Source organism: Prionailurus viverrinus, chromosome F1 (assembly GCF_022837055.1).
Source record: "Prionailurus viverrinus isolate Anna chromosome F1, UM_Priviv_1.0, whole genome shotgun sequence".
Classification (NCBI taxonomy): domain Eukaryota; kingdom Metazoa; phylum Chordata; class Mammalia; order Carnivora; family Felidae; genus Prionailurus; species Prionailurus viverrinus.
The window spans coordinates 36,669,360-36,695,599 of NC_062577.1; the positions used below are offsets into that span (position 1 = coordinate 36,669,360).

At 39.2% G+C, this 26,240-nt stretch overlaps 1 protein-coding gene across 3 annotated transcripts in view; it reads left to right on the plus strand.

Moving 5' to 3' along the window:
- The window catches only part of NR5A2 (nuclear receptor subfamily 5 group A member 2), a 121,951-nt gene that overhangs the window by 58,667 nt on the left and 37,044 nt on the right, over positions 1-26,240 (plus strand). For all 3 annotated transcript variants that reach the window (XM_047841551.1, XM_047841552.1, XM_047841550.1), the window contains exon 6: positions 9,425-9,572. In XM_047841551.1, the coding sequence (XP_047697507.1) occupies positions 9,425-9,572 (148 nt within the window). The remainder of the gene's footprint in view (positions 1-9,424; positions 9,573-26,240) is intronic.

Genomic DNA, 26,240 nt, shown 5'->3' on the forward strand with positions numbered 1-26,240 from the left:
GCTGGCCTGGTGCACTCTGTTCCTACACCGATGATTACGGTTAAACTTGTAAAAGCAAACATAATCACAAACATTCTGCTGCTTTCAGTCTGCTGGGATTGAAAGTTGTGCTTTGAAGGGTCCAAACAATTGCTAAATCAGAATTCACGATCAGTACCCAGCATTTTTTCCACGAGCTTCTGCATCAATCTATCACACTTGTTTATCAGCTATTAAAAAAGCTTATACGTTGTGGAATCTTTACTGTCTTGAAGTCATAGTGGTGGAAAAGACTGATTCAAATATCGTATATAAACTAAATGTTTGGCATAAAGGCAAGCACATGAAAGGGGACAGGGGTTCGAGTTTTCAAGAGCCAGCCATCATTCAAAACAAAGGCAGAAAAAATTACTGTTAGGTCCTACACCTTTCTGAATTGATGTTTGTCAGTCAACAAATATTTACTGAACGTCTGACGGTGTGCTAGTCACTATTCTAAGGTTTTGGCAGGTACTAGTGAACAACACAGAAAAAGGCTGCTACCCTCATGAAACTTAACATTATAGTAGGGAGAAGCTGACAATAAAGAATAATCTTATAAGAAACCTATATATAAAGAACATATACTGTATTAGAGGTCCAAGTGCTGTTGAATAAAGGAAGAAATGGAAAAAAGAAACAGGAAGTTCTGTGCAAAAGAGAATCAGCACACATCCATGGGCATATGTTGCATTGTGACCCAAGGATTGCAGTGTTAAATAGGAGTGGTTGATTCGGTCTTATTGAGAAGGTGATATTTTAGCAAAGACTTGGAGGAGGAGAGATAGTTATTGGCTTCATGGACCTAAGTCCAACTTTACAGGATTTTGTCATGTCCCTCCCATTTCATAGCCTTCATTCAATAACCGATGTGTTATTAAAATAAATGCATGGAGCATAGGGCTTCCCTAAGTCCATTGGGTCATTCCTATTCAAGCATCACTGCCGTGTTCAGCAATGCCTCAGTACTTCAGGACTCGGGCACCGTGATCTTTTACATCCAGCCATAAATGTTTATGTGCTGTGAAACCACAGCAGTGCATATTTGAAAATGAGAGGCTGTCTCCACACCATTTGCTGTATTATTAATAAATCACATTTTCCCAATCAAATTAAAGGCAAGCACTATTTCAGAGTTTTTGCAAATTGGATCAATCCAACCATCTCCATCACTGTCTGGTCCCTGCTTTCTGTACATCTCTTGAGAAAAGCCTTCTAGACGAGAAAATAAAGTCTCGTGGGCTTGACGTCTTGCACTTTGAAATTTCTGTTTAACATTTTCGTCCAGTGACCCAAGTCTTTGGAGAAAACGTACCCATTTCTAGAGTTTAATCACTGGGTATGACTCCTAGCCCCCTCTCCCTCCTATATTCCCCTATCCCTGCCCAAGTAGAAACTGCATTAGAAGAAGACTCAGCCCACAGATTAATTTGATTTCATTTCCTTCCGAGTTTCAGAAATCAAATGGGTTTGTGCGGTTCTTTCTCAAAGCACTTCCATTCTTGCTCTTTAGAAATACTCCTTATTTCACCTTTCATTTTGCCTTAAGTGCTGTCCCTGGGTAAAAGTAATTACCATTTAAAAAGTAGAGAAAGTGCATTTCTTCTCTCTGATTTTCAAAACCAAGAACACTCAGGAATAGATGGTATTTATAGTCTTTAGTATCAATTATTGCTACTTCATGTTTTGCCATCACAACAGAATAGAGAACTCCCTGGTGGAGAACTAGTTCTTACCTCACACCTTTCCTGCCACCCAAATTCTTCTAGCTCTCTCCTCCGCCCTTCTAAAGTGAGTAACATTTGCATCAAACCCCTCCCCTTCCCCTTTCCATCCAATACAATGAATTGTAATGACTCATTATAGTATAGTATAGTATAGTATAGTATAGTATAGTATAGTAATGATTCATTATAATCAGACATTCTTATTTATGAAAATTTTGAAACAAATCTTCTATTCTGGTGTGGAACAGAGTAGACAAAACATTTTGAACGTATCTCCAGGCTTCTTGCAATTTACACCTTTTTTTTTTTTTTTTTAAAGATCTAATTGGCTTTATTAAGCGATTCATGAATCCAGCAATATTTCATCTCCTAGAATTTCTTAAGTAAAAGCAAAAGAAGTGCTACAAAGGAAGACTTTTCCAAAGCATGTGACCGTTCCAACAGAATGAGAAAGATATTTTAATATGGGGTCATAGACTTATTTTTACATCTCCACAGTACCTATTTAGTGCTGAATATGTGAGGTGCGTGATAAATATTAGCTGATGGTACTAAATTAGAACCATTCTATCTGTAACCTAAGTGCTTAATTAAAACAAGTTAACTTGCACTCAACACCCAGAGTATTAATCCCCTCCATGTTGCCACATCTCATCTACACTGTCTTACAACTTCCCATTTTCTGTCGTGGGGCTGAGACACCAGCACGGGTCCTACATTACTAAGTCACTTTTTTACTGTAGGAGACATGCACTGCTTCCCACCCTGAGATGCAGGGAGATACTGAGAATGTTAAGTATAATTTTCTTAGAATGATAAACACTTCCCTGATTACGGTGGGGAAACCTAGATTTGTTGTTGTTGTTGTTGTGAAAGCAACAATGACAATAATACAGGATTTGGACTATGCTAATTTTAGGAAGATCAGGAAAGCAGTGATGAAAGGATGAAAGGAAGTGCAAGAGTAGAGCAATATGCAAGGTGGGGGGAATGATTTTTAAAAGGAAAAGGCATGGAGATGGCTGAAGAAAGCACAAAAAAAAAAAAGAGAGAGAGAGAATTTCCTTCGTTTATAGACTAACAACAATTGAACTATGGGTAGAGTATATCTTCATTACCAGTGCAGACTCCTTTTTCTCTAGTGTGAAAATGTTGTGTGTGTGTGTGTGTGTGTGTCTGTGTGTGTGTTGTACACATGTGGTCTAGTTCAGAGGTGAACTGACCTGTGTTCAAGTCCCCATTCCAAAACTTACTAGCTGTGTCATCTTGAGCAGCTCCCCTTTCTCTCCAAGGTTGAGTGTCCTTGCCTATCCAGTGGGGACTGTAGTGGAAACCACCTCACAGGACTATAGTAGGAATTACAAGAAGTAGTTCTGTAAAGTGCAGATGTGAAAATTAGAAACTATCAAAACTAAGCTGACATGTAGCTGACAGTTATGAAGTCAACAACCGTATGAAGAAAGTACTATTATTATCATTATTATTATTATCCCCATTTTGCAGATGAGGAACTGAGGCAAAAAGAGGTGACGTATTTGATTCAAGGCCAAAACACAACTATAAATAGTGGTAGGATATTCAGATTGAGGCAGCCTCGTGCCAAACTTTGTGTTCTTAACCAACATACCAGACTGCTTTTCTGTATGGTTTTAGATGTACAGAGCTTGCTGTCACCATAGGCGCTCAATTTGGTCTTCGTGTATCATGTCAGTGCCTGACCCCTTCTATGGAACTTCCAAGCAAAACATTCATTTCTTTTTCATTAAGCCTGAATAAATAAATGTTTTTGTTGTATATATACTTTTTGGTGTGGCCTTGTAAACACATTGTAAAAACAAATATAAATTTTCCCAGGAGTATTTTCACCTGTTTATTACTTACTGTTATGAAGTTACTTCAGCATGAAGAAAATGCTAGAAAAAAAGAAAAAGGGTCATTCCTAATGCCACCACCCTGAATCAGCTGTCTTTGTTGAGTTTTCTTCCAATCTTTGGAGAAAAGTGTTTTAAATGTGGGTTTTTCTTACTTTCCTAAATCAAATAATTCATCTGCCACTGAAACACATTGACCTACTACCACAGATTTGTGCAGAATGTGAACTTTGAAACAATGATAGAAGCCTGTTTCCACGATGCGTCGTATAGAGTTATGATGTTGATATCGTGGTGAAAAAATTCCACAGAATTATTTCAATAAAGCAAAATACCCGTATGAGCAGCTTAACACTCACCTAGGGGAGAGGAACAGCTTTATTCATTTAGCTAAAAATATTCCTGAGGGCCTATCAAAGATGTGAGGGGGAAAATTAGACACAGTCCTGCACTCAGTGGTGATAAGAGGTGTAATTTATCATCTAACGATTGTGATGACTGACCCTTGCAGAGTGCTTTGTACTGTGCACTTTCACAGGAAAGCCGCGTGACACAGGTTCAGATAAGATGGGAGGAAGGTTCAGTGGAAGAAGTGCAAAGGGAATCACATGGGCATTTGAAGCTGTCCAGATTCCACTTCTAGAAGGAAGTGCCTTCTTTCCAAAGTGAAGGTGTTTGACCAAACTCCTTTGCAGGTTGAGGCAGACACTACTGCTTAAATCCTGCCGGGGTTAGAGGAGCAGTGACAAAGAATTTCTGGATAGAACTTTACCTAAACTCCACCACCTTTTACAGCCTCAACCGGAAGAAATAACAGGGCTCCCAAATCACTCATTAGAAATTTCCAGGTTTGCGGTGCCTGGGTGGTTCAGTCAGTTAAGCGTCTGACTCTTGGTTTTGGCTCATGGTGTGTGAGGCCATGAGCTTGTGTTGGGCTCTGTGCTGCCAGCACAGAGCCCGTTTGGGATTCTCTCTCTCCCTCTCTCTTCCCCTCTCCTGCCCTCTCTCTCAAAAATAAATAAATTAGCATTTATGTATAACAACAACAAAAAGAAATTTTGAGGTTTACTTACAGAATTTTCTCAACTTCCCTGTGATGATTTCTTCTGGAACAAATGAAAATGTTTATGCTGAGTATTTTAAGATGAACAGTCATATTAAATACACCTCAGTCCATAATATCAGGGCTATCGTCCTGACACAAAGGAAACCCAGGAAGAAATTTTTTGTCACCTTGAGACTGCATGTCGGGTCCATGCAATGCTTGATAGCAGCTCTGCTAGACAAGCTGAGGAATGTGAGGCCCCAGGTGCTCCTTGATTCCGTGTTCTGGCATTTTCCTACCGAACTCAGCTCATGGTAAATAAGGTGCATTTATTGCAACAGAGGAGGAAGAAAAAGACTAGACTTAGTTAGCTTTTTTTTTTTTTAATGTTTGTTTACTTTTTGACAGAGAGAGAGAGTGCAAGCAGTGAAAGGGCAGAGAGAGAAGGAGACACAGAATCTGAAGCAGGCTCCAGCACGATGCAGGGCTCGAACCCATGAACCACGAGATCATGACCTGAGCTGAAGTCGGCCACTTAACTGACTGAGCCACCCAGGTGCCCCAAGATTAGACTTAGTTTTAAGAAACAGTTCCAGGGAACTGCTTCTTGGAGCTTGAAGAGAGAGAAGAAAAGTTAGATAAAACAGCGCCACTTTTCTCCTAAGTCCCGTGGCTAGCACATTATGTTTGCTACATAAATGTCTGCACAATTGAGTCCCTTCATGGTTCACTGAGAACTAGAGGAACTGAAATAATCCCACTGCAGACAGCAGCCCCGGGCTCCACTACCTAGTATTAAAATGAGGATTTGGTGATTCACACCAAATTTCTTGCTTAAACCTAAGGTCAGCTGTTAAGCTTTCATTATATCTTTTAATCAGCCATCTATGTAAGCATATATTAAAAATCTTGTTAAGCAAAAAGGAAATAACGATGATCAGTAGTATTACTAATAATTAATATTATTAGTATTATCAGATCGATTCTATACTTTTATCCTCTTAAAACTATGACAAAAATTCATTTCTATTCAGTGTTTTAAAAGTACATGCACATAGGGCGCCTGGGCGCCTCAGTTGTTTGAGTGACCGACTCCTGATTTTGGTTCAGGTTGAGGGGATAGATTTTGGTTCAGGTTGAGGGGTTGGCACAGGTTGAGCTGTGCGCTGAGCCTGGAGCCCAAGGTTCTCTCTGTCTCTCTTTCTCTCCCTCTCTTCTCTTCCCTCCCCCTCTACCCCTCTTCCTGCTTGCATTCTCTTTTTTTAAAATAAAAGAAATACATGCACATAAGACATATCTGTGTGTACATAATACTTATGTGTGTGTGTGTGTGTGTGTGTGTGTATTAACAATAGAGTAGTTTAAGGTGGGATCGCTTTTCGTATTTGCATATTGTAACTAATTAACAGCCACTGTAATATCATCCCAAGGGAAAGGTCCACTGGCAACTTCTTCATTATCTTCTATCATTGTGTCATATTAAAATGACAGGCATCTTACAGTGTATATAAGTCATCAAAATTTCGGCTGTTAGAACTAAAAAACTAAAAGCAATTTAGCTAAAAGTGTTTCTACCTTCATGATGATTGAAATTTATCCATAGGGGACATCAGCTTATAGTATTTCTTCAATATCTGCCTTGAATTTAATGGCACAAAGATTACATGTAAGAGAGCAATAAATTAATTTTACTAAGTACATAAAAGACAAGGCCAGCTGCTCCTGAAATGGGCACAAACTCTGCCCTCAACAATGAAAACATAATTATGTGCGTAATAAAATGTAAGGAAGTTGCAGATGTGTGTGCTGTTTCAGGAATAAATCACCTATCCTCCTTCAGAGCCGTGCAATTTGATAAATTATCCTTGAAGGAAATGTTATTGGAGCTCCCATTTAATAAGCATGTTTGAGCTTTCAAATTAGCATGTAAATAAATGTATAGCTGGAAAGTTGTTGGTATGCCGATTGATTTCCTGAAGTTCATCTAACTATAGAATCTTGTGGAACAATTTCAGTTTCTATCGGTTTAGTGTACTATGTCTTGAAGTGTAAAGTTCTAGGAGTTGAACTTATTATCACATCCCCGTTAGAACTGCACATATATCAGGGCGCCTGGGTGGCTCAGTTGGTTAAGCGTCAGACTCTTGGTTGGGGCTCAGGTCATGATCTCACGGTTCGTGAGTTCAAACCCCGTGTCAGGCTCTGTGCTGACGGCTCAGAGCCTGAAGCCTGCTTGGGATTCTGTCTCCCTCTCTCTCTCTGCCCCTCCCCTGCTCTCTTTCTTTCTCAAAAACAAACAAATAAACATTAAAAAAACTAAAAAAAAAAACAAAACTGCACATATATCAACTTTTAATTAACCTGTCTTTTAAAAAAATGATTTTAGGTTCTTGTTACAATGTACTACATTTTCAAGTAGGAGGTTCTCCTATTTGAACCTATTGCATACTTGTTGGAACTATATACATATCGACACTCAGTTAACTTTATCCTAATAATGAGAAAAGTTAATTCATGGTGACAGATTTGTGGTTTATTTTAGTGCACCTTCCTCGCTTAAGGCTTAACTGGTGATTTTGATTAAAAATGTGCTCTGTACATAGTATGCTACTCAGCTGCGACACATTCAACAATTGATGCCGAGCTTGAATTGGTAGTATTACCCCAGGTACTCTCATTTCCCAGTGATCCTAGAAGTGGGAGGCACCTTATTATCATCTACCTTCACTGTATTATTTAACGTTCAGGGCCCTAAGGGATGGAGTTCTCATAAGACCTCCCTAAGACGCTTTGTTTGTACGTGGCCGTGTCGGCCCAGATCTCTGCCTATCTTGTCCCAGTTTTCTTTGGCCTTCGCGACCCTACAGGACCTTCCCGCTGTCATTCCCTCACTTGTCCCGTATGTCTCTGTAGGATTTATATTATTATTATCTGGGGTAGTTAGACGATGTGTATAAGTTTTGAAGAATTTAAGGCTCAGGCACCACTTTTAAGTAAAGGAAAACTTCCCCGGAGTAGAAAGTTCCCTTGTAAGAGAACTGGCAAAATGAGAGTTGAGACATGCCTTCAGGTGCTACACAGATCGCACAGAGTGCTCCACCGTGTTCTTCTGCTTGTCCTCTCTGCTTCCAGCTCACGGTTCAGGTTGCCTCTGTACTGGCCTTTGCCTTCACACATTCTCAGAAACCAGAGTTCTTAGAACACTTGATGTTTAAATGTAGCAGACAGGTGCCAGCACATGGACGGAGCTGGTAGGACAGTGCTGTGCCTGATACGAGAGCATACCTAGAACACACATTAACTGTGGCTTTTTCATGCATAGTTGACTCTTTATAAACTGATTGACACCTTTGGGGGTCATCTTTCCACTGACTCATAATTTTTCCCACTCTTGAAAAAGGTTTCTGTACACCCAGTATTCTCTAGTTAAAGCTGAAAATTCAACTCATCATATTTACACAATAAAAAAAAAAATCCATTCTGCCTTGTTTTTAATTGCAAATTCTACTCTAGGGACTCGTTCTCCTGCTTAGGAGGCAGCCCTGTGCCTTCTCCTGGAGAAGCAAGTGCAGTCAATTATGGTAATGAAATGTCAATAAATATAAAAATTTAATACAGTCTGCTCCGGGTGAGTGGCAGATGAGGACTTGCCTCCCAGACAAATTTGCTGCTGCTGCAAATATTAAATGCACCTAAAAGAGTATCTGGTTGCCTGAGAGCTCTCCAGTACAAAAAGGATGGCAGTATCAGGTACCAACTGGGCTTTCCCATTATGCTATAATTGCAGCAGCAAAGCCAGTACCATCATTGACAGCCATCCCAACATCTTAACTTATTATTCTAAGCTGAACTTTTCATGTCCCCATGAATAATCTAAGATTGGTGCATTACAGCACCCTTTTTTTTTTAATGAAGAAGAAAATAAGCCTTTTTTGTTTTGTTTTCCAAATCAAGAAATTCTTTTTTCTTTTTAAATGTTTATTATTTTTGAGAGAGAGAGGAAGAGAGAGAATCCCAAGCAAGCTCTGCTGTGTCAGCGCAGAGCCCAATGTGGGGCTTGAACCCGAGAACCCGTGCGATCATGACCTGAGCCAAGAGCAAGAGTCAGATGCTCAACCGACTGAGCCACCCAGGCACCCCAAGCAGTTATTTTTCTTAATACGATCATTGCCGTCTTTAGAGAAAAATGTATTAATAATCATATGAAAAGAGTTGTTGCTTTGTAGGAAGCAACAAGCTTAAGAATAATCTCAATGTGATTCCTTCATCATCCACAAGCATGCATTCTTGAACAATGACTACTTTAAAATACAGTCTCTTAATAAAATGAAAATAGAAACCTATCTCTGCCTTCACTTTCCTCATGCACTGGTTAATATCATCACGTGCTCACAGAATGCTATTCTGGATTCACTTCGTATGGATCGTACATTTTTCTTTAAACTTACTTGTGAGAGTTAAAACTTTTAGCCTACCTGGTAATGTCGTGTCACAATAGAAAAAAGACGAAGGTATATACCTATAAAATTTAGGTAGGCAAAAAATCTGTTCCCTACAAAACTTATCAAAGTGATTAGGTTTTTTTCAGAGTAATTATGATACATTGCAAAATAATAGCATGTGTCCAACTATTTTCACAGGTAATGTCTCCTCTGTTGTAAATCTATAGTGGAATCTGATTTTACCCACAATTCTTAAAAGTTTCAATTAAAATGCATGTTTCTGATTCTGGTAGTCACTAAAACTGTCATTCTGTGTTGCAGGTGGACTATTCCATAATAGCATCACAAGCCGGGGCCACCCTCAACAATCTCATGAGTCACGCACAGGAGTTAGTGGCAAAGCTTCGCTCTCTACAGTTCGATCAACGAGAGTTTGTGTGTCTGAAATTCTTGGTGCTCTTTAGTTTAGGTAAGGAATCCTTTCTCATACTACATACAGCCAAATGTTACTATATGATGCCAGTCTCAGAGTGTCTTGAAGTCAATGCATGTTTTTGTTCTACCAAGGTAATGCCCTTCTTTTCAAATCACGAAATCTTCAAGCGTGAATATATTTTTATGTATATCCTTCTGCATGATTCATAGCTTGTTAGTAGGTGGGTTAGGGGTGGGAAAGGAGTTATTAGACTGGAGTCCTGAATTTTCTCTCATAATGGACATAATGAGTAAGCAGCAGTTACATAAAACTGTGTCAGAAGGTTGAATGGAGATTGCTTAGGAAGGACGTATGGTATCGAATTGGAGCCATCCTTCTGCTATTGATGATTTCTATGCGCCTTTTGTTGCAGCTTGCAAGCTACTGCTGTTTTTACTGTAAATGATGGATAGTAATTAAAAGCCTGTTTCTTAAATCTCTATCAGGATTAACCAGAGAATGTTTATAACCAGACGCATCACTATGCAAGTATAAAAGATGATGGTTGTCAAGGGGAAAGGATGCTTCTTTAGGAAAGCTTTGGAGAAGAAAGATAACTAAGCAAGACAGATTGGCTAAATCAAGGTTCTCAGTGAGTCAGTTGAGAAAAATCACCACTGCTTGGAATAAAAAAAGGATTAAGGAGATGGATTTTTATTGACTTCAAAGGAACAGATTTTTCTGCCTGTCCCATACTAGATTTCTGTATTTTGTTGGCTTAATAAAGCCAACTTAAATAAACTTTTTGCCAAGTCCATTTATTACTTATTGGCAGACAGCTGAGGGAGGCAACTTCCCCCGAGTGAAAACACTGCAGAAATCAGATTTACCAACATATGTTTTTTCTTTAGTCTTCAGTTATAAGATAGTTGTGAATTCATAGCCGAAGAAATAAAACAATAAAACAAACTGCAAAGTAAAACAGATGTGTCTACTCTCCAAATTTGGTACTTTCATTTTAAAATTCTTCGTGACAGCACTGCACAACTGTTGCTAATAAAGGGATAGTTTGAAGTAATAGAACCAGAGTTAATTTTTCACATGTAGTCAACATTTAAAATAAAAAGAACGTTTTCATATTTTGGAAAATGTGATAAATATAGCAAAGAGAAATGTTACTGAAAATTTAAAAAGACAACAGAATTTCATAGATGTGGTGTTCAAAGGTTTGCAACGCCAGGACTGGATCCTGTGTGGTTTCTGTATTAACCACTATAAATAGGAAAGTTCTACTCAAGTAAGTCTACATCTTTTACCCATGAACAGTGTTTAGAAAATCAAGAGGAAGATCGCACAGGCCTACATGCTGTAATCTCACAAATCATTCTGGTTTATGGCAAGATCTTCGTCTTTTTGACTAGCGCCTTTTGATCAGTAATTAAATGGAAAACGTGGTAATGTATGTGTAAGAAATCTTACAGCATCTTAGGGACAAAATATTTAAAGAGAGCCCTGTCACTTCAATCGTATTTTAAATTAGGTGAATAACTGCATTGCATTTGAAGATGGAGAGATTAACCATGAACTGTGTTTCGTTTTCCTCCCTTTTAGGCTTTCCTTCACCGTTTTTCAAAATTCTTATGTTCTCTGCCAGTACAATGGAAGTAGGGGGTGGGATGGTGGTCCTGAAGTGCTTGTAACCTCTGAACCTTACAAATTACCATCCTGAACCATTGGGCCCTATATTTACCAGAACCTCAGCCGCACACTCTCTTATTTGATTGTGTTCAAGAGCTAGTAGGAGATCAGTGTGGCCTGAGGGAAGCCTCAGTTATGGCCAGAGTGGTGGGCAAGGGCCCAGTCATGGAATGTCTTAAGGCATTCAACAAATGTGTACTGAACCTAGATGCCACTGAATAACGAGCTCAGTGTCCCTTAAAACTACACCTGTTTGTTGCTTAAGGGGAAAAAAGGAAAGCATGGCTTTCATGTCAGAGGTACATAGAGTTTTGGCTTAGAGTTTATTTTTGAAGAAGCAAGAAACAGTAACTGGCAATAAAGTGCAGGTAGTTTCCAATTTGCATATGGAAAACATTTTCCTCCAGAGAAACAATAAATAAGCTTTTTTGGGCAGTTTTATTGAGGTATGGGGCCAGTTAACCTTTAGGTACCTGGACTAACCCCGAACACCTGTTACTCCTGTACTGGGAATGAAGTCCTAGCAGAGCCACCTTTGAAAGGCACAGCAGCGTCCAGAGTCAGTACCTGCTATCTCAAACCCTCATGAGCCTTGCAAGCCCCAGCCCACCCCAGCCCCATCAAGTCTGAAAACGGATGTTTTGATCCCAGTCCAGCCTTGAGCCTCTCTGATCCTGGAGGAAAATGAGGACTTTGTGGACTGATCAGTGGTCAGGGGCAGTGCTGAAAGAGGATTATAGTAGTATTCTCTTGGGAGATGAAACAGTGTTTCCCACCTAGATTTGGTGAGGGCAAGTAGGATGTGAGCCCAAGTAGGCACAACATTTTAAGCCAGAAGATTGGCTGATGCAAAAGCGTGAAGGCAAGTGAGAGCAAGATGAGTTCAAGAGCTAGTAGGAGATCAGTATGGCTTGAGGGGAGCCTCAGTTATGGCCAGAGTGGTGGGCAAGAGCCCAGTCATGGAAAGTCTTAAGGCATTCAACAAATGTGTACTGAGCATTGCTATGTTTCTGGTGTTAAGATAGGCATTGGGGATGCAGTGATTAACAAAAATAGGTGCCATGGTCTTCATTCTCTGGGCATTTAGAAAGTATAGCCATATTCTTTAAAAAAGGAGTTAGGTGGGTAATGTAAGTTGATTTGCTTTTCTGGAAGTGATACGGAAAGTGGACTGGAGAGGAACAAGGATGGAAAGTATATTTGGGGGTGGTTTTAACAGTCCATAGGATGCAAACCATGGGATAATGACAGTTAGGAGGAAGAAGTCCCACATGAGTCCCAGGTTTCAGGGTGCTTGAACCAGAATAGAAGACTCTAGAGGAGGGGGTGCCTGGGTGGCTCAGTTGGTTAAGCGTCCGACTTTGGCTCAGGTCATGATCTCATGGCTCATGAGTTCGAACCCCGTGTTGGGCTCTGTGCTGACAGCTCAGAGCCTGGAGCCTGCTTCAGATTCTGTGTCTCCCTTTCTCTCTGCCCCTCCCCTGCTCACCCTCTGCCTCTCTCTCTTCCTCAACAATAAATAATCATTTAAAAAAAATTTTGTAAAAGAAAAATCTAGAGGAGCAATAGTCACTTAGTTGAGCCAAATCAAGTTCCAGTAGCAACCATCCTCCTCCCAAAAGTCATTCTTCACTAAAGCTGATTCCTGATTCTACAAGAAGCTAATGACAGGACTAAACTTAAAAGTATAGTTGGCTAAAAATTCTCCATTCTGCTGCCTGATTATTTTTTTCTCTTCCTCAAGTTATATCCAGGAGCAGATATCAATTGGTTAAGCTGATTGAATAAAAGTAAAAGTAAAAAATGCCCTTTCTCTCAGGATATTTTTGTGTATATAATGTAGTAGACTCTGGGAGCCCAGTCTGCTAGTTAGTTGTAATGTTTTCTTAAAACACTGTTAAATTAAAATATATCCTCCTCCATGAGGTAACATAATTTGAACCCATTGATAATTTGGCAGAAAAGGAGATATTCTAAGTTGGCCATTTACAACTGATGACTCAAGAGAAGATAAAATAAAATTTTTGATGTTTATATATCGGTTTGTAGTCCCACCTTCTAAAAGGGAATGAAAGTGACCAATGAAAGGGAATTTTCTGTCTTTCACCAACAATGCAGAAATAAATCTCGTAGAAGATGTGTGTGGAATCATGACCCTCAAATAACGTCATTACTGCATGCATTCCAAAGACATGAATTCCCACAAACTTGATCTCCTGAAAACAAATGCAGAACTGGGAAGCTGACCTGGTTTTTAACTACAGCATCCTGAATGGTGTCATTATATGTCCAAGCCCATCAGGAATATTAGTATGGGTTAAGTGCTCAAAGGAATGAGTCACCAGAATGTGCCAACTAAGAGGTTACTCTCTGGCCTTTGGATTTTCTTAGCCTCAAGATTCAATGGCTAGATGCTGCTGGACTCTTGTTACCTCCCAGGTGGCAAGAGAAAGTACTAGAGACCTATTGCCTCTTATTTTCCCTAATAATTGCCCTTGATTTGTTGTCAATTATTCTCTTCTCTGGCTAGCCAGTATTTCTCAAAGCACTCTTTTATATTCAGCTGAGTTAAAGAGATTGTTATTCTCTTTGAAGGGATTTTCCCAGCCTAAAACGTAGCTAATATCTACCCCAAGTGTAGGCTGAGTGCGCTGAAATGGTGGAAGATTCTGCTCTGCCCTGCAGTGTTTCTGTGGAGACATGCTCTAGACTGGGTCTCACTTGAGGTTAGAAATTGTCCTTTACTTTTTCCCGGTATCCCCGGTTTCAAGCACATTGCCTGGTACACAGTAGAGACTTAACAAAATGTTACTGATGAAATAGATGCATAAATGGATTTTCTTAATTTTAAATTGAAAACAAAGCCTTTACCAAAGTGGGTTGTACCATGTAGTAGGAGGTAGTTTAGTTAAAAGTCATACCTCAGGTGCAGGTTAGTTTTCTGAGACTAGTTTTTTCAGAGAACTCTCTAACTGACACCTCCTCAAAATTAAGTTATTTCTATTACCAGTTTGCATTCTCCCAGTGTATGAGGGGAAATGTTCATTTATTAGCTCCTTGGGAAAGCAACTTTGCAGAAAATCTAAAAAGAATAGTAATGACTAAAACCAGGTGATAAATGCATGTCTGTTCCAAGCAAATGCAAAATCATAGGCTTTCAGCCCATGTTAACTAACACTAGTTGAGGAATGTTGTACAACTCCTTGACATTGATGGAATCTTGTCTACAACTGAAATGGATGGACAAAGTCATATTCTTTGTTCATCGTGGTAGCTCTTTGCTTCACACCAAATTTCTAAATTTTGAATGAGGCATTGATTATACCACCCCACATCCCAGGCAAGAGTTATCCGCATGGAGGCATTTGCCCCAGGGAAGATGCATTGTGGTTGCCTTGGGGGAGGCTCAACAGGGAAAGCTACTGCCCATCAGATGCCCTTCACGAAACTGCCGCCTGAGCCTTCTTGGTAAGAAGTGCTGAACGTGCTTAATTCAAGAACAAAGCTGGCTGCAGGGCTGTTTGCCTCATCTCCAGGTTTGGTTCAGGCATTCTCTAGTGTCAGATCACAAATCCTTTACTTTATTCTTTTTTTTTAATGTTTATTTTTGAAAGAGAGCACGCGCACATGGGAGTGAGGAAGGGGCAGAGGATCCCAAGCAGGCTCCGTGCTGACAGCAGAGAGCCCAATGTGGGGCTCAAACTCATGAACCATAAAGATTGTGACCTGAGTGAGCTTCATGAAGTTGGACGCTTAACTGACTGAGCCACCCAGGCGCCCCAACTCCTTTACTTTAGAAGAGTTAAACGTATTACCTCTAATGTAAATTACCATCCAAGCTGTTGGTGAAATGTCTGAGACTTAAACTAAACAAAGAGTGCTCTACGGTTGTTCTAGTATTTTTAGTGAAGCAAAGACCTCTTATCTATCAGGTTAATAAACTAGAATGTCCATGAACACAGGAAGTATATTTGTTTTGCTCCTAGCATACCACTTGACATAATATAGGTTTTTAATAAATATTTATTGCATTCGTGAATGAAAGAAGGCTTTACCTTCCAACTTCTAAGTTTAAAAAAAAAAAAAAAACAAGTAATGGGAACTAGAAAAATTAGCAAGAACAATAATAAAAATGCAGGCACAAAATTTTAAGAGAGAGGCTAGAAAATAGATCCTATGGATAAATATTAGAGAATGTGACATACTTTTTTAGTTTAGAAAGTAAAGCTGTAAGTCTTCACATTATGAAAGGGGTTTTTGTAAGGAAATTAGAGACTAAACAGAGTCTTCCTTTGTGAATAAAATAATAAATGGAATTAAGTACTGATGATCAGTATTTCGGTTCTGTTTGAAACTGAGACACTGAGAGTGTCTGATACCAAAATGAGCCAGAGAAGGAAGTGGCAGGAGTGCTTTTCTTTGGTAGTGTTAATAATAAAACATCTTCAGGTGGGAAATCACTCAGTTTCCCTCTTAGAGAAGGAAGGGACCTAAGACATCGTCTCCCTCCCATTTTGGAGTTGTAAAAACTAGGTGATTTATTCAACATTATAGGACCAGAGCCAGGTCTAGAACTAACAATCCCAAATGCTAGGCTGTGTTTTCTCTGCAACGGCACAGTATCTTCTTCACAGTCATTTGAACTCATCAACCAATATTTTAAAAATACTACATACATACTAAGGCGCCATCTATATAGACAAAATAGAAAATTCTCTAAGGAATATAGACCAAAAAGAAAACCAAACTCTCATGTGTAAACAGGGGACTGCTTTATGTGAATTTCCCATCTTTATTGAATGAAAATGCTAACTAATAATAAAGCTTTTTACTTCCCTTGGCTTCTAAATATATCACAGGTTGTTTTTTGTTTGTTTGTTTCATGATGAGGTGAGCTCTGGGTTTCAGCTTCAGGAAGCTTGTAGAAAGCACTTGCCTCATAACCTTGGTACCTACCTCACCAAAGAATTCCTTCTTATAGTTACTGTTGCCTAGAGGTTTAGCATTTTCTCTGGATTATTTACTGAACTTTAGGAAAGCTAAATGATCATAAGCCTTCATTGTTTGTTTGTCTCTCTTCTTATCTACTTGAGCTCGCTCCTTATAATGTTAAAAGGAGAAAATGAACAAAAGTAACTTGGTGATCATACTCTTTCCCTTTGGTGGTCGTCAGCATTAAAAACCCTCAGAAAAAGAGGAGCCAAATGTGTCTTTAAAGTTCAGGAGATGAAGCTCCTTGGTGGGGAGAATTGGTAAATTCTACCTTCAGGTAGAACCTTCCACTCTGCTGAAGGGGCCCGCCATAACTCTGTTTGTGCATTATGATGTTGACATTGTTAATAGTAAATAAAATTGCACTGCATTTACGAGCTGGAAAGTGTGGATGAGTTCAGTCTTTTAGGTGGGAAAATTTAATTTCAGCAATTAGCTTTCCAGTAGGCTTAGTTTTTGATGTAACAGGTATTTTTTTTCTTTATTTGAATTATGTGTAGTAATTCTGCTTTACTATTTAAATAAAGATCTATCCTTTGTTTTCCTTTCCTAAGAATATCATTTCTCCTCCTGATTTTCAATATCAGAACCCAGCCAGGATGCACTGTCAAAGCTCCCTGCAAAGCAGTTGGTCAAGCAACAATGCCAACAGGGAGACAGGTTTCATGTGACCCAAGCTCAAGTCAGCACCTCTGTGCAGAGCTTAAGACTTGATCACAAGCAATCACATAATGGGAACTCTCTCATCACTGTGAAGACTGGCATATATATACACTTCATTTGAAAAATGAAGGCTTTATAAATGGGCAAAGAATTGCAGAGCAACTAGTGATCTCACATCTCACTTGATAAGAGACTCTAAGGACCTGTATGAATATTAAACGTGGAGTCATTAAGAGACTTGTAGAGGCTTCTGTGTTAACATAGCCCAGAAAGCATGGCGGTTCAGTCAGGGCCCCTGAAGGGAAGACTCCTTGCTGTTTTGCTCAATAAGAAAGACTATTACGCAGTGACCACCAAGGTTGGTCTGTCCTGTCCTGTCCTGTGCTGAGAAAAAACTTCACCATGCATCCTCCCCTCATGCCACCTGCTTGGTTGTTGGCTCCCCTTGGGCAGCATAGCCTAATCGTGCAGAGGAGGGTGAAAACTGGTTGATTAAATTGCAGTTCCACCTGTGAACCCAAGTCCGGACGGTAGCATGGCTTTGCAGTGTAAATCGTGACCATACTTTTCAAAATCCCACCTCCTGTGCAGAGGAAATAGTTTTGCAGGGTCACCTGATGATTGGCCAGTTACGGAGTGGTTTTGAGAAAGAAAAGTTGTTGTGGCCTGGACTGTGTCAGGATTCCTGCGCCTGCCTTTCCTGAGCTCCAGACCCCTAGAGGGTGTGTGCATGGGGGCACAGTTGGTGTCCGGAGCTCCCTCAGCACTTCCAGAGTCACCTGCAAATGTCCTGGAGTACACTGTTGGAGAAGGAAATGTAAGGTGTTACAAAAACAAAGAGGATACCCTTTCTTTTTTTGCCCAGCTCTCCAGAGGCCCAGCAGCTTGTTGGGTCTGAGACTTTCTACCATCATAAGTGTCCCTGTTCGCAGAGAGGTTGGGTATAAGGGTGCGATAAGAAAGCACAATTTTTTTTTTAATTTTCTTAATGTTAATTTGTTTTTGAGAGAGAGAGAGAGAGAGAGAGAGAGAGAGCATGAATGGGGGAGAGGCAGAGAGAGAGAGAGACATAGAATCCGGGATGAGAGAAGTAGAGAACTTCCATGCTGCTCTGCCATCTTGGCCCCTAATTGGGAGACACAGAATCTGAAGCAGGCTCCAGGCTCTGAGCTGTCAGCACAGAGCCCAGAGCACAGTTTGAACTCACGAACTGTGAGATCATGACCTGAGCCAAAATCGGGCGTTTAAGTGACTGATCCACCCAGGAGCCCCAAGAAAGAACAAAGCAACAGGAACAAAGGGAAACATGAATTTACCTTTCATTTTTTTGCAACATTAAATCCAGTTAACAAAAGAGGTTTCCAAATCCAACAGAGAGATTTGATCACAGTGGTTAAACTCTGTGTTTGCAGTGCCTAAAGCAAAATGGACCATTCACTTTATAAATCAGAGAATGATAGCGCAGGTATAGTTTGCTATAAAGCAAATCTCCAGCTAACCTAGAAAGTGAAATAGGAGTGCCTGGACCCATTCCTTAGTTGACTGCCTCCCTCCAGAAGTGTCAGAAAAACTTCAGAAAGGTGGAAAAACAGTACAAATTTCTATCTGTGCGTGCCAGCGTATGTATGTAAACATTCAGTTTTGAAACCAGCACAACAGTCGGCATATCGCCAACTTCTGTTTACCTGGTATCTGCTTAAAAGATGGTCTTAACACGGCAGAAAACAGCCTTCCCATTATGTGGTAATAGTCCTTTCTGAGGCTGGTCACAGTATCTGCTTTCTTATAGCCTTCCTCTAAGTATGACCATACACTCCCCTGTGCAAACGCTTCTGTTTGTACATGTACACAGACGTGCATGTGCCACACTCCTACATCCGCTCACACACTCGCACTTACTGGCCTGTCTAGCGATGCAGTGTGCATCTCACATCGTCACCCAAGTGCATTGGTTAAATTGTGCCTCCTGAAGTCAGATAAGCAGAGGAGAGATCCCAGGGTTCTTCTTGTAATTAGCATTCAGTCTCTGCTTTTACCTTTTCATATATGATATTCTAATTTAGAAAAACACTCACTAGACACTTGTCAAATAACTATGCATATCTTCATACTAATGCCTCACTGATATATATGCAGCTGAGGGTAATGCTGGCAAATAAGCATTTCCCAAAATTTATGTAATCATTTGAAATTCAGAAAAGATTGATTAGCATTCAAGGGATGCCACCGTTCAATATTTACACCATAGAGATTTGGCAGAAGCAAATGATGGCACATAAAGTTGATGCTTGTCTTAATTAAATGCAGTATAATAGGTGTTGTGTGGATTTTTTTTCTTTCAGTGAGCAAAGCAGTTTAGCAATGACCAGATATAATTCATTTTGGAGTTCTAAGTTTGAACTTAATCAATACGTATTTACAGCCATGGAAGAAGTGATTATCATTTGTTATCTACTGGCACGAGAATATAATTGCCTAAATAGCATTTGTTTAGGCATATTTCTGAGTAGCTTATGCTTAAAAAATATTTATTATTTTTTAGTTGTTAATACTAATATTGTCATTTTGCTAACTACTGCTGTTTAGTGAGATGATTTTTCAGAGCTGTATTGGCCTGGCAAACTGGGACTCACCAGCAAGGAAAAAGATGTCAACCCTGACTGCTCTGGTCGGTATTTCTCTCCGCTTCAGCGGTACCCCCCGCACTGTTAAAATCTCAGAATGCAGTGGCTGTGCTAGTCCAGACTCCAAAGAGGCTACATGGTTAACGTGGTCAGTGTAGATCTGACATTCTAGTGAACTCCTGGGATGTGTTTTCTAGAATGGAGTCACTCAGTGACTCACTTCTGAGGAATTCATTAAACTTCCTTTTTTTTTTTTTTTTTAATATTTATTTATTTTTGAGAGATAGAGAGACAGAACATGAGCAGGGGAGGGGCAGTGACAGAGAGGGACACACAGAATCTGAAGCAGGCTCCAGGCTCTGAGCTGTCAGCACAGAGCCTGACACGGGGCTAGAACGCACAAACTGATATCATGATCTGAGCCAAAGTCGGACGCCCAACTGACTGAGCCACCCAGGTGCCCCAAACCTTCTTTCTAGTTTACTGCTAAGATCCAGTGAGTCCAATCTTGAGTTCTGGCCGTGTTTGGTTAAGAGAGTTAAATTCCAAATAGAACAATTCATGACAGGAACCAAGAACAAACGTGAAGTTTAAAGGTCTTTCGTCAGTGAGAAAGAGTGAATCCCACAATATATGTTGAGTGTCTACTATGTGCAAAGCCAGTGTCCTAGGCAGCATATGAACTGGCAACATACAGTCTTTCCAAAGAGAGAAAGTATCTGCATCAATATGATGCAGAACCACACTTAGGACCCAGGGGACACTAATGAAAAAGGTGGAATGCATCGAGTGGAAAGTCTAATACAGAACACATCATCCCAACACTGCATGATGCATTGGCCACAGCTTCTCTTCCATTCCTTTTCCTCTTCCCACTGAACCAATGCATGCTCCACACACACATTAGTCTCGTCTAGCCTATTTTGTCAAAGAAAATACCTTTCTCAGGGCGCCTGGCTGGCTCAGTCAGTAGAGCGTGCGACTTGATCTCTGGGATGTAAGTTTGAGTTCCATGTTGGAGTAGAGATTACTTAAACATAAAGGAAAAAAAAAAAAACACTTAAAAAAAAAAAAGCCTTTCTCAATCCTCATGTTACACAAATCCGACAGTGATCGGAGGCATGAAAAGAGTTGGGACACCATGCATGTGGTCACCAAGAGCTCCAGCAGGGAACACCATGCCTAACCCCCCACACCCTCTGCTACCCAGCTTTCTGACAGAAACTTTGGCCTCAGTCCTGAAAGGAAACCAAATCCTAGAATTTTACCATAGAAACGAACCTGCAACGTGTCTACCTCTCCCTTCTGGATAAGAAGATTGAGACTCAAGGGGTTAAGTGACTTGTGCATAATCGTGCGGAGTCAGGGCTCGCACTGAAATTTTTGGATACTACACACAGGAAAAGAACACAGCCACGGATTTCAGTAATTCTTGAAATACCACTTTTACATTAGTTTCAAAATCAGGTATCTTTTTTTTCTTTTTTTTTTTTTTTTTTTTTTTTTTGCAGCGGGGGCGGGGGGAAGCATCCTTTTCAACTGAATCTAAAAATGTCATCATTGTGATGCATAAAAATAATTTCCTAGAAGAGTAAAGCATGCGCATTACCTTTTATTGCGTCAGGGCTGTGTTACGCATGCTGTGTCTGGGTGCCCTGAACTTTGGAGGAAGACGGCTGGCCCACAGTAGCTCATACTTTGATTCTCCCAGCTTCGCTGGGGGGACACGGAGCTCTGTGCCATGCATAAAGGTCAGTGTGACCTGAGTGACAATGCTGACCTCAACTTGGACAGTTCTGCCTAATCCCTATGGAGCATGGCCACATTCTAGCTGTGTATCATTTTGTCTGCCTTGGTAATAAATAGTCATTGATAGCACACCTGAAATACTCCTTTCTGTCTACTGTTTGGCCTAAGAGAAAATAACTATTACGTCAGTATTGCTGTCTACGTAGGACTTCTTTTTCTAAAGTACCGAGTTTTTCTTTTATTTTCACAAATTGTAGTCAAATATATACAACACGAAATATGCCATTTTAGCCATTTTTAAGTGTACCATTCAGTGGCATGAAGTACATTCGTATTGTTTTGGAAGATCTTTGATCGTGCAGCATTAAAACTCTGCACCCATTAAATAATGACTTTCTGTCTCCCCTATCCCCCCCACGACCACCATTCTGATTTACATGCAGAACTTTATTTAGAAAGTATTTTTGCCTGTAATGTTAAAAGTTACAGTAATTTTACGGAACATGACTAGATGCACAACGTGGCTAATGTGCCTAAGGAGTGGCAAGGAGTCTGAGCCCATGCTGCAAGCCAGGTTTCTTGATTCCAGACTTGTCACTCTGTACCACACAGGAAAGGAAGTCTTAGGATGTGGGTCTGGAAGAGTAATGCATGAAATAGCAACAGAGAAAAACGGGAGGCGTTCAAAACTAGCTCTCTACTACGGAGGTGGTGTGGCCTAGTGGTAAAGACTGCAGACTTGAGGTCAGTTTTTTCTTTTCTATTTGCATCCTTAGCCAACTTATATCACCTCAATTTCCCCATTGGTAATATTGAAATAATGATGGTCTACCTAAAGATTGTTGGGAGAGGTTAAATGCAGTGGTTATTGTGGAGAACTTAGCACGTCTGACACACGGTATCAATAAATTATTATCATTTAAAGCATCTGTGTTTACATCAGCAAAAGTCATCTAAGTGAAGGTTCCTTATTGGGAAATACCTCTTCTCAGATATGATCTTCTTGGATCTACAGATTATATGAAAAAGGCCTTCCTCATGTCAGCAATAACTGCTATGTGAATTCAGTACCAAGCCACAGTTTAAAATCTTTGATCTACTAACAAAAGGAGCCATTATGACCTTTGGTATCTTGAGAGATGTCAGAGGAAGCAAACTCAAGTCACTCCCTTTATTTTATCTACTGCAAATCCCAAGATCAAACCAAAGTCAAATAGTAAACAATTAGTCCTCTGTCTAGGCCGGTGAGGCCTTACATAATGATGATCTGACAAAGTGGAGTGACCAGGTGGACACCTGCTCCCTGGAGAATGCTTATGCCAGGAAATTCTTCAACGTTTTTCGTCTGATTTTCTAGAATTGGGAGTGTTTATAGTTAACTTTACCTAAAAAGTTTGAAATTCTTCTCTCAGACTTATACATAGTCTCTAAATCTGATGGGTAAACAAAAATTGACTTCAACCATACAAAACAGAAGATTTCACTTAGAGGAGCCCTACTACCTCTTTTGGAACTAAAGTCCTGGGTAATTTAATCCTTCCAAGGACATTGTTGGAATTTGAGAAATGAAAACTTTTTAGAGCAATGAACTTTGTTCTTTACTTAAGACACGTTTGGCAAAATAATATGATGCCTTATTAATAAAAACTAGTAATAGTAATTGTATAATAAAATGAATATTAGCAGATTCTCCCCTCATATTACTAGCTTCAAATTCAAGGGACTAAGGGGGTGGAAGAATGAGTGAGGATTGAAACATGAACTTGTGCATGGTTTAAAACGTTTTCACAGTTCAAAGATGTGGAACTTTGAAATCCAGTCTTCTGGGTTCTACCACCTAGAAGCAGAATAACAGGCATGTTGGCAGAATCCCTAGTTAATAACAACGTGCAAGTCTACTAGGATCTTTGCTTCCTTGACTCTAAAACGTGGACACCAGTGACTATCTTGCAGGTTCTTGTGTCAGATGAGTGCATCATGTCTTGGTTCAAGATAACCTTCTCTGAGAAGTCTGCACAGACAGACTCACACTTCTTCCTCTGAATTCCTGTTGCTTATTACACAGATCTCCATTCACTCTATTTTGTAATTGTTTTGGATGCCCCACAACCAGAGTGCCACGTCTGTTTTCATTCTATATTCCTAGCACTTAGCATCATGCCTGGAATATAGTTTGTATTAAAAGCAATACTTAAAAATAAACAAACAAATGTGATACTTGCTTAATTAGTGTGTTCAATTATAATAGCTACCTCTTTGGTTTTCTTAGTATAATAGCTGCCTCTTTTGTCTTCTATGAGCAGAGCACCTTACACATGTTGTTTCTAATCCTCACAGCAAATCTTAGACAAGAAGTGAGCTGTTCCTGTTTTACTACTCTTCTTTGAGAACAGAAGTCAACAACTACACAAAATCACCCAGCTAGAAACTAATAGAACAGAGACGTAAACACACCTCAGATTCCAAAGTCCAGATTTTTTCCACTACTCACTGCTGCTTTTTTTGGTGAAATGATTGCATCTGTACACCATAAAGCACTATACAAATGCTTGTCATTTATTATCAAGATAACCCCTTCTACATAAAGTAGACCCATTATGAATTTGGAGGAAATCTGATCCTTCTGGATATTTCTTGAAAGTCCCTTCTTAATGGTTAGCAATGCCTTCTCACCAACATCCCTCTCAAGATTGCCAAGAGTGGTTTCATCCAGGGCTGGTTCCTATTTACCAGTTTTAGGAATGGGATTGCAAGTTTTATCACTGCAAAGTCAGAAGCACTGTTGAAATTATAGGGTATTTATCTTTCATGCTGGCTCTATGCAGATTTTCTTTTTAATGCGAAGAAGCATCTGGTGCCCAAATTCCTATCTTCTTACAAATCTTTATTGTGAGCAGAAGCTGATAATTTATCAGAGATTCTTAGCCTGGATTATTAACAGATTCTCCCTTTTGTTTAATATGGCTAGCTTCAAACTCAGAGGACTAGACTAAGTAGAGTAAAAGAACAGGAAATGGACATTTAAAAATGAATTCGCGCATGTTTTTAAGTGTTTTAAGAATACCAAAGTAAAAGTTTCAGCATGTAGTCTTTAGTATGTTCTTGATAGTCATGGTCAGGGTAGGGTTTTTGTAATGAGCAACTTCTTTTAAAATCATAAAAAAGTTTTTGTTAGTCCTAGCTACAAGAAATTGTAGGCCAAATTGGATAACCACATGTGCTGGCATTTGTCCAGGACAACCCATGTCAAAAAGGATCGGGGTCCCTGAATACTGTAACAGTATCATTTCTAATTATAACTTCCAGGAACTTCCTCTTTCAAAGAGGTAGTTGCAGAAACTTATCTTAGAAAAGAATAAGGCTTTTTAGTATTAGAAGACACCTTAATTTACCTTTTCTTTGCTCCATATTATGTTTTCCAGATTTCTATTTTGATTCATGTAGCTCTGGAATCCTTAAGGAATCCAGAGCCCAGATCATCATTTTTACTGATCTGTAGTATTTCATTATATAACGAACCCCACAATTATTGCTCCATTCTCCACTTGATGGATATTTGTTATAAGCAATGCTGAGGGAACGTTTTTTTCTACATGTCTTCTTATACATATATTTCTGAATAATACTTTTCAATTCTAGAAGTAGCCGAATTGTTCTTCCAAGTGGCTGTGCCAAATTACATTCCTATCCACAGTAACTAAGGGTTCCCAATATCATCATCAATACGGTAATTAAATTTCTGTCATTATTCTGATTTAATTTGCATTCTGATTACCAATGAGATTAAGAATTTTTTGTTTCTCTAAAGTACCTATTCATGTCCTTTGCCCATTGGGATGTATGTCTTTCCTTCTTGATTTGAAGCGTTCTCTTCAATAGATAGGTAAATAGATAGGTAGATAGATAGAAAAGATAGAAAAAAGAAAAGATAATTGGGTTTTTGTTTCACTTACGTATCTTTTCTATCACAGAGGTAGCCACATTCATTAATATTTTACCATTTGTTTTTGCTTTTTGTAGCCTTTTTCAATTGAGATATAATCGACATATTGGATTAGTTTCAAGTGTGCAGCATAAGGATCTGATATGTATATATTGCAAAATGATCACAATAAAAGTCCAGTTAATATCCATCATCATACATAGTTACAATCTTTTTCTTATAATGAGAACTTTTAAGATCTACTCTCTTAAACAACTTTCAAATATTCAATACAGTATTAATAACTATAGGTATCATGCTGTACATTGTATTTATTTGTAGCTTCTTTAAGGAATCCTTCCTTATCTATTCTATATATCATAAAAGGAATCCTTTCTTATCTGTTCTATATATCATAAAATATATCTTCCTTTAGCTTTTTCCCAAACATATGAAAACCTTGCTTTTCAAATTTAGGTCTTTAATGTGCCCAGAATTAACTTTGTGTAAAATATGAGGTAGAGATCTAGTTTTTATTTTATTTTGTCTTACTGTCCTCCCTAGTAGTCAGTTGTCCCAACACAGTTTATTGGATAGCTTGTCTTTCCCACTATTTTTAAGGTCACATTTTTTTATATACTCAAGATCTATGTATGTGTGGGTCTCTTCTTGGACTGTTTTCTTCCATTGGTCTATTTGATTATCACTGTGCTAATTCCACATGTTTTAAGTATTCTTGATATACTTGATATCTGGTTGAGTAGTTGCTCTACTTTATATTTCCAAATAGTCTTAATTATTCTTATGGTCTTGCTTTCCCATATGAACTTTATGATTGGCTTGCTGTAATTCCAGAGATGACACAAATGGGAATTTGAATAGAATTGCATCATATTTAGAAATTAGTTTGGGGAGCACTATTATCTTCATAGAACTGAGTTCTTCCCATCCATGAACATAGTTTATCTTTCCTTTAGTCATGTGTGCTTTGGTACAGCTTCTTCAATAATGCCATGTAATTTTCTCCCCAGAAGTATCATTTTTTATTGATTTATTGAGAGCCGCTCTTAGAAT